General features: G+C 45.3%; 1 protein-coding gene across 3 annotated transcripts in view; it reads right to left on the bottom strand.

Annotated features, from left to right (window-relative positions):
* The window catches only part of UNC5B (unc-5 netrin receptor B), a 258,217-nt gene that overhangs the window by 26,733 nt on the left and 217,711 nt on the right, over window positions 1-13,773 (bottom strand). For 2 of the 3 annotated variants that reach the window (XM_029608947.1, XM_029608946.1), the window contains exons 8-12: window positions 9,401-9,433; window positions 6,574-6,768; window positions 3,525-3,902; window positions 2,843-2,930; window positions 699-867 (exon numbers count right to left, since the gene is read on the bottom strand). In XM_029608947.1, the coding sequence (XP_029464807.1) occupies window positions 699-867; window positions 2,843-2,930; window positions 3,525-3,902; window positions 6,574-6,768; window positions 9,401-9,433 (863 nt within the window). The remainder of the gene's footprint in view (window positions 1-698; window positions 868-2,842; window positions 2,931-3,524; window positions 3,903-6,573; window positions 6,769-9,400; window positions 9,434-13,773) is intronic. The other variant, XM_029608948.1, reaches the window with a different exon arrangement.

A 13,773-nucleotide genomic window follows, 5' to 3' on the forward strand; every position in this document is an offset into this window, starting at 1 on the left:
ACGCCTGCCCAGAGCAGGCGTTAATTTCTGAGCACCCGAAAAAATTGTACAGAAAATACTGCTTTTCTGTACTTCTTCTGACTTAATACCGTGGCGATATTAAGTCGGAGGAACAAAAGAGAGATAGAAAAAAAAAAATCTCAGTGAGCCGTGTCTGACCCTGAGCTCCCTCCCCCTGAGGGAGCTTAGGGCAGGTCAGAACCAGTGAATAAATAAATATTAGTGTTGAGCCCTTAACATTAATTTATTCACTCCCTCACTTATTGCCCATTGGTCAGTGAAAGGACCAATCAATCCCCTTTCAGGACCAATCGGCAACTGGGGGAGTGAGCTTGGGGCGCGTCAGACATGGGGGCTGGCAGCCAGGTTCGGAAATGGATGTTGAATTTATCAGCGGACAGCCGTCGGAGAGTGGACCTCTCTCAGGCGCGCGCCGTCAAGGAGGCGCCAGGGGTGCGTGATCGCCCCCAGCTCAAACCCTAATTTAAAATATTGTATTGCGCCCCCAAGAGAGGTGCTTTCAGCGCACTTTTTTTTTTTTTTTTTTTGCATCGGCCCTTTAATGGGTCCTGATGAGAAAAGTGGCCCTGAGCTGAGCAAATTCTGCGTCTGTGTACAGTTCTTGCCACTAAGGGAAGGGAAGCACTCCAGGATGCAACACACAGTCACCACTCAAGCGAAGCTAAGTTCCAGCTTACCTCCCAGTTTCCTTGATGGGATTGCGTCTTTAGTTGAAAAATCCAGTCTGAGGAGCCCACGTCTGCACAGTGGGGGATGCTTAGAATAACTGGGCGGCACAGAAGCAGACCTGTGGGCCCGCACGTAACTATGGGACTCAGCACCGTCTGTGTCCCATCTGAAGGCAACCTGGACAACAACACCAAAAAGGAGGCTGGCATGTAAACACATTTCATCTGCCACCACATGGCCTGTCCTAACTGCTTTTCCATTTGGCCCTCATCAGGGAGCTATCATGATTTGTGCCCAGCTTCACTTCTCGCGTGCTTGTTTCCACATCTCCCGTGTGTTATAAACAAGGCATTGGTTACCTCTGCTTGGGATATACTCCTTCAGCCCTCCCAAATTAAGAGGTGGGCAAACGTTTACAGTTTATTAAACTTTATGAATCGCCAAGTTTGTACGCGACGCTAGGCGGCTTACAATAAAAAAACATACACAATTACAACAGTACAAGGACAAAATAATTAGCATTCCAAGTCTGTTCTGGTCTATTTGTAACCTGTTTCCAAAAACCCACTCTCATTCAGCTGATCAAATAAAACATGAGAGATATTTCCAAATGTGGTTAAGTGGAATTATTATTTTTTACTTCTGAAAATGTAAGTAGCTGGAAGAGCAAGATCAACAGCTTCACGAGGGTTACTGTACCAGCAAGATAAGTCTGCTTTTCTTCAACAGCCCTTTACTGGAATTGGGCTGGGCTAGCAGCTATGATCTTTTCCAAAGAGAGGGAAGAATAGGAGCAGGGGAAGACCCCCCTGGTCAGCACAATAGGCCTGAGTTCTCTTTCTCCCCCTCACAGCCCCCCACCACCAAGAATCATATAAATATGGCCGCCACGTGCAGAACACGGAGCATGACAGCCTCTCAAACGCAAAAGCGAAAACTGAGTTACAAAAAATGTACTGGGTAATGAGGTATTTTATACTGCAAATTCTAAGGCAGACATCACCCTACTGTCCCTTTCAAGCAACCGCACTAACAAGTTTTGTTTTGTTTGTTTATTTATTTGTTTTACAGAAGTTCAGTTAAAACAAACTTTTCCGTTCTGATGCCATTCAATTTCTGGGCTAGGATTAGGGGCCGATGCAATATTTGTGTGCAGAAAACCGGGCGCTCAGCGTGGAGCGCCCATTTTCCTAATGCGCACCGAGCCAACTCTCCTGGGCGCACGATCCAATATTTAAATTAGGCAGCGCACTAAAAAGGAGGCGCTAGGGAAAATTGTGCGTCCCTAGCGCCTTCTCGGCAGCGGGCGCCCAGGAGAGGTGGCTGTCAATGCGGGTTGGGAAATCGGACGCTCAATCTACGAGTGTCCGTTTTTCTCCCGCTACCGGCAGAGACTCGCACAAGATACACGGCATGGAATGGGCATCTTCTGTGTGTCTACTGGGTGTCCAAAATTTACTTTTTTTTTTTTTAACCTAAATCTGCTGTCTTTGGCTCCTCCTACTTGGTATCACGATGATACTATTAGGAGGAATCACAGAAAGCAGGATTTTTCTTTTCTTTTTTTTTTCAATGCACTCTTGAGCGTGGCATAAAATTTGCCATGGCGCCCTGGGCGCATTGGCCATACGGGACATTTTTTTGCGTTGCGGGGATCTGGACGTGCGTTTTGTACGCGCTAATCCCCTACTGCCTCGGGGGTTATGGACGCGAGTCCAAAATAACGCGTCCAGTCGTCTACTAAGCCGTGCGCTGGCCGCTGCGCGTGGTATTGCATCGGCCCCATAGTGCTTACGGCGTATGAAAGATATTCCCACCCTTGTGAGTCTTAGTAAACTGGGTGCGCTTCTGTGCGGACCCATGGGTGGATTCCCACATTGGGAAACTGGGGTAATAACAAAGGGTGCACACAGGTTTTACTTTATGTAAAAACATGAGAGGGAATATAGAAGGGCAGAAAAAAAAAAGGGGAAGGTGACCTTGAGATAGGGGGGCATAGAGGAAGCAATACAACCATGAAACAGCTCGGGTAATATTTGTAAGAACTCAGCTCCTGGCGCTGATTTAATGTAACAGACGTGTACGCTGCACTGGTCTTTTTCTATTATCTAAGCGCGAGCATAAATGAAGGGAGACATCCAATATCACTCACACTGTGTTTTCTCGCTTGTTAAGGATCAGGTACATCTCATAGTACTTCCCTTGAGGGATTGCTCCGTGAGGGACCAGCAGGCTCACTCCTAGAGAGAGAACAAATCACTCCAATTAGAAATTCGCAGTTCACGGGGAGGGGGGAAACTAAACGACTCAGTGAACTCGCAGTGCGCTGCGTATCCTGTCCTCTTCAGATCACTGGCTGAAATGCATCCCGGATGCGTGGTCTGCAGGAAGTGCGCTGGCGGTCTCCATCCAGTTTCCACAGGACAGGGGCCCATGTCACCGAAATCCATCCTCACGACGACACCCTGATTGCTGGGGGGGGAGGGGAGGGGGGGGCGGGAGACTTGAATGCACCGGAGAGGAGCTGCTCATTTCTACAAGCGTTTTCTCCAGAGCAGCCCTGATCCTTTAGGCTGATTTGCAGAAGCTCCTGTTCCTCCTCTGTTCCTTCTCCCTGTGCTGCCTCTGTTCTGAAGGGTCTCCTCCTCCTGTGCAGTTATAATCCTCGCCCTCCCCTCCCTCCTCCACTGTTCACTGGCATTAATTTCACTTCACCGTTAAAAAAACAAGGCAACAGCAATATTATTCACGGTTTACCAGGTGGCAAAAAGGCGCCCAGTTAGCGCAATATATATTACATTTTTGGGTAAATAGCAATTGAGAGCCTCCCCTACCTGTGTTAGGGATAGTGAGCCTTCCTCCCAAACAACCAATTGTCCCAGTTACGCTGTTGCCAGGATCCCGAGGCAGGGTGAGGAGGTGCTGGGAGCTGAGGGCCTGGTTCCTTAAGTTCATAATGTTATTGTCCCCTAGGTAGGTGCCTGCAGGGATGGCCCCCAGCAGATTGGTGGCATCATGCAGCCCAGGAGAAGAGGATCCTGTGGATGAGTTAAAGACTTTGATCTTCAGGTTTGGAAGGGGGTCCAGAAGTGGGGAGTTGGTCATGGGGATCTTGTCAGCAGAGTCCTGCAGTGCATACATGTGCCCCCGATAGACATTGGCGTTAGCAGTGAGGTCTGGCTGCATTGATGGATGCAGCAGCTGAGAATTGTCTACAAGAAAGAAAAAAATGTTACATAAAAAACTATAAGGAGTAACAGGGTTCTCTCTGGAGCACATTAGTTGATATCTAGGACCTAATCTACCCCTTTAGCTTCTATTCAGTGGCAGCATCTCACATGAAGGCTAATTTGTATCTCATTACACAAAAACAGATTGCTTCCTGATCAAGAAATCTAATATACAAATTTCATTCAGAAATATCTGTCTGGGATATACAGAGGGCAATTTTGAGCAGCTCGCAGTGCAGGCAATGTTTGTTTATTAGAAATGTGCATATATTTTAAAACAAAAAGTAATGCAAACCAAATCGGGCATTTTTTGTTTCAGTTCGTTTTACCTTGAAATGAATGCACAATGCCATCAAAAATCCCCAAAACTTTGGGGTTTCATTCATTTCAGAAAATACTGTGCACTATTTGCAAATAGTGCCCACTATTTTCCAAAATGTATAAAAAGAAAAAAAAAGCCTACAAAATGAAAAAAAGGAAATAAAAAATGATCCAAAAAAAGAATAAAACAAACTGAAATGAAAAAAAAATTTCCCATCTATCCCTAATTTTTATGCAAGCACTTTTACCTCTTGCGTACAATAGACAAATTTCAAAGGAAAACTACCTTGATTCTCTTTGGATATTACCTACAAGATATGTGTGTTAAAAGCAACCACATATATTTGCACCTGCTATTTGTATGGGCTGCTGATTAGGGATATAATAGCATGCGCACATTTGACAATCAAATATATGCAAAGCTGTTTCACCCCTTCAACTTAAACACAACCACAGGAATGCTGTTTGTGTATGGCTGTGAGCCCTGTCAAATGGGCCGATACAGTACAGTGTGTTCCGGCGGAGCGCACTGTTAACCCGCATTTGAACGCGTGTTTTCGACGCGCTAGCTTTACCCCTTATTCAGTAAGAGGTAATAGTGCATCAAAAACTCACATACAACCCCCCCCTGAAATAGTGCCCGCAACATGCAAATGCATGTTGATGGCCCTATTAGTCATTCCCGCGCAATTCAGTAAGTAAAATGTGCAGCCAAGCCGCACATTTTACTTTCAGAAATTAGCCAAAGGTAGGCGTTAATTTCTCTCGGCACCGGGAAAGTGCACAAAAAAGCAGTAAAAACTGCTTTTCTGTACACCCTCCGACTTAATATCATGGCGATATTAAGTCGGAGGTCCCAAAAGTTACACATAGTTAAAAATTAAAAAAAATTTTTTTTTTAAATGGGCCCGCGGCTTGAAAACCGGACGCTCAATTTTGCTGGCGTCCGGTTTCCGAACCCATGGCTGTCAGCGGGTTTGAGAACCAAAGCTGGCAAAGTTGAGCGTCGGCTGTCAAAACTCGCTGACGGTCACTGCGCCTGTCCAAAAAGAGGCGCTAGGGATGCGCTAGTTTCCCTAGTGCCTCTTTTTACCACGGGCCCGAATTTAAATAAATTAATTTACTGAATTGCACGCACAGGAGAGCGGGCACTTGCCGGCTCTCCTGCGATTTTTACTATATCGGCCTGAAAGCTGGCACACGGAGAAGGAGGAGGAGGGGGAAAACCTTCAGCTAGGACAATTTACCCAGGTAAATTATTTGAAAATTGTCCTCAATAAGCATAGCAAGGGCAATTTTCAATCTGTCTGCAGAAGGCTTGGGGGTAGCCTGCACGGAGTGGCAGCTGCTACTGTCATAATAAAAAATTAAAATTTACAAAAAAAATTGCTGGGCAGACTGGATGGACCTTTTTCATCTTTATCTGCTGCCAATCGCTTTGTTACTATGTCAAGAAATTGCCTGTGGACCTTGTACCAAATTTTCAAAAGGAAAATTATGATGACTGCAAAATATCTGGCGACTTTTTGCACCTTCTTTGTGTGTATGAGCAAAGTTTCTATGGAAAGTAACATGCACAATTGTGAAAATACAATTTAGGCACCGCTGCTGTGCTTTAAGAGCTTCAGAGTAGCAGGGTCCAGCTAGTTTCTGTTCCTTAGATAGGTCTACAGCTAGAAATTAGTACTAGAATTATAAAAAGGGCAGTGACTTGGAACCTTCATAGATAGCTCTTCCGATACACCTTAGTCCTGATCTGCAGCGCCCTCTGTGATTCTAATTCTGAGGCTCCACACGTAGCTCTGACAAGGCATCTCAGTCCTGACCTGTAGTCCCCTGCTATATACCAGTCATGATACCCCAGAAGTCTGCTAAGTCACCCTAATGCTGATCTGCAGCACCCACTGCTACTTCAGCACCGAGACCCCCTACACATACACACACATAGTCTGTCAGTGCACCTTGATCCAGATCTGTAGCAATCCTCGCTATACCAGTCATGAGACCTCTGCTAACAAACCTGTGTCCTAATCTGTAGTACATCTCCTCTCCTGGTACTGGATGCCAAATAGTTGTATTAACAGAACTCAGGTCAGAACTTCATTGTGCTAGCTTTGAGCCTGGCCCAACCACAGCACCTGAAGAACTTCCCTGGTTGCTTTTAAAGGACAACGCAGCTCTCCTGTAAAAACACTTCCAGAGATCGCTGGTGGCCTGGAATCTCAACTGCTTTTTCGTCTCTTGGAGGGTTCAAAGGCTTTAGCTAAAATACCTGCAAAACCACGGGGTGAGAGCGAGACAGGGCGAGAATGTTGATCGGCTTTACCCTTACCATGTCTGGAGGTCTTGAAATTGACAGGGTGAAAGCCCCCAGTTAGGGCAGCTGAGGAGTCAGTGATGTCCGTGTCAAACTCCCGACAGTTGCGACGGTACAACACCACACCAATGGCCATGAGAAGAATGATAAAAATAAACACTGCAACCACCAGGCCAGCATAGAAAGCCACATCCTTGGTGGACTCCAAGACTGAGCGAGAGAGAGAGAGACAAAGCAAGGACTGTGTCATGAGCTGGCAGCAAGAAATGAAACCACATGTATTGCATTTTAATAGTTTGTTTCTTTTAGTTGCAACATGTACAGTATATTTATTTTATTTTATTTATTTGTTTCATATTCTGCCTTTCAGTCACTTCAAAGCGGAATACACTCAGGTACTGTAGATATTTATTGCTATCCATGTTGAACAATGATACTGGAAATTGCGGAATATAAGAAGAAATTAATTATGTAAAAAGACCTGGAAGGCCAGCAGCAGAACCGTGTGCCACAGGGCATCAGGCAAGACCAGCGTTGCCAACTAGCTACAGATTTTCAGGACAGGTTGATCCGGTCCTGGTTTTACTCTCCTGCATGCAGGAAGTTATAGTCTTCCTTTCCTTACTGAATGCAACAAGGAAATCAGAATAACTCCCAGCATGCAATGGGGAAACATGGGGTAAAACCTGGACTGGATCAACCTGTCCTGAAAATCTGGAGCCAATCGGCAACTCTGGGCAAGACACCCCTCAGTGTTATCAAGAGATCCCACAGATACATGGCCCAGGCTCATGTCACAGCTCCGTGGGCACTCCCTTTGTTTGGGCACCAAGGCATGGAGCATAGACATAAACACGAACTACCCTGGTAATTCTAGGTGTCTGACACTTTATGACCCATAAGTTCAAATGGCTTTCCAATGCTAGTAAAAGTACTGGAATTATTTTGGGGCTTTCTCATATTTCCTCATGTAGTAGGGTTACCTCTGATAGCTGAGAGGAGCTGCCTCCACCGTTCCTGCACGTCACTGGCCATAAGATGCCACATATGAAGCGGTACTTGGGCATGGTGACACGTTGCCCTGAGGCTGTGAGGGCAGCAGCTTAACAGCCTCGCCAAGCCTCATACTTCCCAAGAAGAGCATAAGCTAACAATCTGAGCCTGCGTGCTCACTCGGTAGTGCAGAGCCACTGAACTGGGCCCTGCATCACACGTTTGCATCTTCAATTACTGCAAAGAGGACTATGGTCGCTACGGGGCCTTGGTCTGTATTTTATATTATCCTCTACGCCCCCATCTGTTTCTTTTATGGCAATTTCCCACCTAATCCAACATTTCAATTTAAATCTAATAAATCCCAAGCCATTCACTGCAGACTCTAAGCTACCCGTCTTATTCTGAGAAAATCCCAACTCCACAGCTTCTGGGACTCTCCAATCCACCTTTCCAGACCAAAACTGAAATACTTTACAGTGTTCCCCGTCCAGATCTATTTGAGCTAAGAATAATGCAGGAGTGTTACCTTTTCTACTGCATATCCTTGCATCCCTCACTGTCTAATCTTGCGTTCATAACTAGCAGCGTTTCCTGAAATCAAGAACTTCTAAGACCATTATGTTAACAGCTGCTAAACATGTGCGCAAATCCTCTCCCAAAAGGGCAAATCCTTTCTGTGCATGAAATTGTGATGTCTCCATCCTAAAATTTCCTCCTGTTCGCTTTTTGCTGCCTTGTTCTTGGTCTCCAGCTTTCTCCCCTCCCCCCCCCCTCACATATTCTCATTTATATCCAGTTTCCTCTTGCCCTTTTCCTTGGCTTTAATGTATTTCCCTTTTTTATTAGCCCTCCGTCTCTGGTCTCTCCTTTCCTGTCTCCCTTCTCCCTCTCCCCTTTGATATTGTCCCAAGCTTCCTGCCTCCCCATCTCTCCTCTTAATCATTCCCTCTTCCCTTTCATGCTTCTCATTCCCTTTTCCTCCTTTTCTCCCTTCTCTCAATTTCTTCCTTTATTTTCTCAAAGCTCTCGGCTCCAGATTATTATCTCTTCCCTGCTCTAAACCCAGTTACCATATGTCTGTGAAGAAAGTGAAGGTGAAGTGAGTGAAATGATGGCAGTAAGATATGGTAAAGGCCAAAAGGTTACCTAAACAAGGAGCAGAGAGAGAAGTAAAGTGTCTGTGTGAAGAGTCCTCCCTGTGAGACATATTTGGTAACGTGCCAGACACAGAAAATTTGTTGGAAATTATGCTGCATCATGGAATTTGGAACTGCCAAATTGGAACTTGCTTTGCACATTTGCTGTTTCGGGCACCAGTGATTATTGCTGTTGATTTATTGGTGCACCCCCCTTGACAAGGGGGTGCACCATGTCAAGGTCTCAAAGTAAGTGGCAGACCAGACACCAATCTTTAAATCATGCCCTGAATTTGTAGTCCAATGCTTTAAACATTTGACTGCTCCCCTCCCAAATATTCTAGTACTAAAGGTTACTTGTCATGGAATTATCACATAGAGTATGCACCCTGGCATTACTCCAAAAGTGCACAGCAACTGGCTTGGTATTGAATGCACAACATATAAAGTCAGAATTGCTTACCTGGTATTTGTAACCCGCTCATCACCACCACCCCTTCCCCCCCACACACATTCATTCCTTCTAACTCATCTTGATCTGTCTCTGAGGTGAGAAGAGACAGCGCTCAGGCAGAGGGAATTCCCCGAATCTATCCTAAAACCCTAGGAGGGCACCGCTGTGCAACCCAAAGACAACCACAATGCTGAACAAACAAAAAAAAAAAAAACGTAAATGAGTGGAAAAATAAATATATGGAATGAGAACTTACGATGGCTTTTTGGTTCACTTATAACCCTTTTATCTGTCAGGAAAAAATGACATAAAAAGAAAACACAAAAAGATGAAACCGATGAGGATGAAAATGAAAGGAAACAAAAGAGAGAGCAACAACACCCATGAAAGCAAAACAAACAAGCAACGAAAAGTTAAATGGAAATGTAAAATGGGTTTTGGGGGTTCACCTATGCAGGGGCAGCAGTGGGGTACTAGCCGATGACCCACCATGAAGAGTATGGTGGGAGATGTCATATGCAGGCCCCAGTTCTTGCAGAAGCAAAGGAGACCTAAATGTCGTCAACCATGATGGGAACATGGGGTTTTTGGGGTAAGTCACAAACCTAATGAATATCTCACCACACTGCACGTAGAACTCACCAAGCAAACGGTAGCAATGTCTGTTTAGAAAATTAGGGAAACCAAGAAACACATTGCACATTGCATTACACAAAGCAAGCTAGCCCCCCCCCCCTCCCCCTGAAAAGCCATGAGGAAAGGTGGGGGAGGGTTGCACAGTTTTGCTTGTTGACTTTCCTGGACCTGTAGATCCGGTAGATTGTACACAACAGTGCATCGTACAATGAATTTAGAAGTGACTGAACTGGCATTTCTGGTTCTGTCTCTTGGTTCCTCTGTTTCTGGTAACGTGAGCGAGCCACTAAAGGTGCTAGATTCATGTTGAGATTCCCATGTAGATGCGAATTATGGTATATGGAACATAAATATGTGTTTTATGCAATATCTTCTCTACAGGCTTTCCTAGAATCCCATCCCCCAAACGCAGAATTGGGTTAAGAGAAAACAGAGTGTGCTGATATCTCTGATTGCTATAGAGGGTGGGGTGGTGTAATCTATCCCCCCCTTTACTTTGTTATATCGCTCATGTTTAATCTGTACCTCCTGGAATTACCTTAAAGAAAAAAACGGATATATTTGTTATATGATAAGATATGATTTTATTATATGGTGAATTAACAATATTTCTTATCTCGTATACAATTATAAAATTTTGTTTTGTTGTAATTTCTATAATGCATAAATAAAAAATTTAAAAAAAAAAAAGAAGTGACTGAACTGGCATTTCTGGTTCTGTCTCTTGGTTCCTCTGTTTCTGGTAACGTGAGCGAGCCACTTTTCACGGATTTTTTTTTTTAAGGCCTGAATTCTGGACTCCCAAAGTGTTGGATACTTAATGCTATCATCAAGAAATCCACTCCTATCCAGAGGGCTGGCGAGGGGAGGGGAGGGGAGGGGGTGGGGGTTTATATAATTAAAAAGAAGTTCATATAGTAAACAATTTCACGGATGATCTTTCCACCCGCTGCCCTCCCACTCATGGCTTCCTTGTTATCCTCCCACCACACACTGGTGCCTTCTTTATTTTCACCTCCTCTCCCACACACACATCCCCCCGCCCCAAATGCAATCTTCTATTCCATTCCCTTATGGCACAATCTTTTATTTATTTATTTATTTATTTATTTAAATTCTTTTCTATACCGTCGCTAAGTTATATACCATCGCAACGGCTTACATGTAGGCACATAAATTAATGTAGGTGGATGCGTACTATAGGATATTCTAACAGGTGCCACAAAAGGTTCAGTTACAATAAATCGTTAGACAATCAATTGTTTAGTGAAGTAGGTCATGACCAAGGGTACCTGTAAGGTACTGTTCACGGGTAAAAATGCCCTGCGTGCGTAAATCCAGCCTGATTTACGCGCGCAGGGCCCTCGCACGCCGGTGCGCCTATTTTGCATAGGCCGCCGGCGCACGCAGAGCCCCGGGATGCGCGTAAGTCCCGGGGCTTCGTAAAAGGGGCGGGGAGGGGGCGTTCCCGAAATGACGCGGCATTTCGGGGGCATGACGCGGCGTTTCGGGGGTGGGCCCGGGGGCGTGGTCGAGGCCTCCGGACCAGCCCCTGGGTCAGGTGATGGCACGCCAGCAGCCCGCTGGCGCGCGCAGATTTACGTCTGCTTTTAGCAGGCGTAAATCGTGCAACAGAGATAAGGGGGGGGGGGGTTAGATAGGGCCGGGGCGGTGGGTTAGGTAGGGGAAGGGAGGGGAAGGTGGAGGGAGGGCGAAGGAAAGTTCCCTCCGAGGCCGCTCCGAAATCGGAGCGGCCTCGGAGGGAACAGGCAGCGCGCGCTGGGCTCGGTGCACGCAGATTGCACAAATGTGCACCCCCTTGCGCGCGCCGACCCCGGATTTTATAAGATACGCGTGGCTACAAACAAAAGTACGTGATCGCACAAATTTTTAAAACCTACCCCAGTGTTTTCAATTACGTTTATTGTGATATAGAGTTCATAGACTGTTATAATGCACATTCTTAGAATAGTGCTGTGTGCTGATGTTCTTCTGCCTATTCCTGTATATTTTCTATTCTCCGGTCTCTTTATAAAATGCTTGTTTAAAAAGCCAGGTTTTAAAACTTTTCTGAAAGGTTTTGAGATCTCTTTGCAATCTGATCTCTGGGGGCATGTGTGGGGCCTGCTAAAGATAAGGCCCTTTCTCTCACTTGAGTTAGTCTCGCTGTTTTTACTGAGGGAATGGTTAAGAGTGCTTTATTTGCCGATCGAAGGTTTCTGCATGAAAAAAGCAGGAGTTGTGAACAGTCCAAGATGGCGCCACTGGGGTTTGCCCCAGCTCAGAAACCTGGACCCAGTCTCACTGTAGCACTGATGGCTCTGCATTTTTGTTGGAGAAAATGGGATAATGCACTATAGCATATTCAGCTGTGAATCTAAAAAGCCCAACATCACGTACGTGCCCTATTTAGGAAACTTGCGTCTCCCATCATTTAGTATGCCCAAGGCTTTCCAAAATAACTAATCTAGGATTCAGCTCTGATATTTTATAATCTCAAAGCTTCTGCAATGGGAATTGAAAATCTAAAGGCCAGATTTACATTTTTGGCAAAAGCAGTGCAGAAAAATGCAAAATGCTTGGGCCAGTTGTCTTGCACAGTGTTAAAATAGCACAGCTTTTGCCAATAATTTAATTTCTTGAAACTTCTGAGAGGGAAAAAAAATACACAGGAAAAAAAAACCAATTATGTAACCAGAGGTTTGTGCAGAAAGCATTGTGGGACTTTTGCCCACAAATGCTAAATTTAAGAATAAGCCAAAAGCTCTGCAAGATTGATTCCACAGTTTCTTCTGTGCTGTTTTCCTCCTTCTAGAAGTTTCTGTAAATTAAATCAAGAAGAAGGAGTGGGGGGGTGGGGGGAGGAGATGGGGTAGGCGCAGGCAATCAAGGTGAATGTCTTGCAAACCTTTAGCGCTGTTGTTTTTACTGAAACATAAATCTGGCCCTTATAAGTCTTCTCGTTTCTTCTAGCCCCCTTGTTACAGCCTCCGCCATGATGCACAGATCCTTAGGTCTAAGAGGATTTTCACAAAATATTCTCCCCATTTGCATCCAAAGCCTCCCTCTGTCTTTGCCAATCCACAGCATAGGAGGGTGACGGGAGTCATTCTCTCACAACAGCCTCTGATTATTCCCCTTCTCTGTGCCCAGTACATCAACTGTAAACAGCCCTCAGCAGCCTGGCACAGCAGACTGGTGCACAGCATATCCTGCTTTTGCCCAGAAGTCAAAATTGACCTCTGCTGTCATGGCTCCTTAAATTTTCCCGGTGCCTAGGCCTCTGACAGCGCCCAGAGGCGGATGACAGATGAAAGGCTCCTTTCGAAGGACTCCCGATGCCAGTCTGCTCTCGCTTTCCCCTCCACCCTCCCTGTGTTCCAACTCCCAAGGCAGATGACCCAGCGAGTTTATTCAAACTGACATGAATGCAGTCCAAATGTTATCAAATGAAACATGATATATTTATATGGAAAATCAGTGCATGGAATGATGGTTAATTTTATGCAAACTAGAGGACATGGCAAAGCTCTGTTAGAAGGAGGAGGGGGAGAATCACTAATTAAATACCAACACTTAGCATTTAGAGCTACGAGTATACAGTATGTGACATTTTTAGTTAACATACACTCCGCAAGAAATGCCTGGGCTATAGCTGAGAGCTATAAAATACCCACAATGTCCATAATTGCCTTATGTCTCACTGTTTCTATGAAAGTATCTTAGTTAATTTGCATACTTAATTTCATGTTGTAGGCGGCCTGGCCCCACGGCAAGGCTCTAATTCCCTCAAACAGGGATAGGCCATCCCGGACCAGGAGTGCCACCAAACACGTGGTTTTCAGGATGTCCACAATGAATATGCACGAGGTATATTTGCATGTGCTGCTTCCATTGTATACAGATGAATCTCCTGAAAACCAGGCCAGTCTGTGGCACTCCAGGACCGGAGCTGCCTACCTTGTCCCTAAACATATTTAGGGGGTGCTCTGT

The sequence above is a fragment of the Rhinatrema bivittatum genome, chromosome 7, assembly GCF_901001135.1.
Source record: "Rhinatrema bivittatum chromosome 7, aRhiBiv1.1, whole genome shotgun sequence".
NCBI lineage: Eukaryota > Metazoa > Chordata > Amphibia > Gymnophiona > Rhinatrematidae > Rhinatrema > Rhinatrema bivittatum.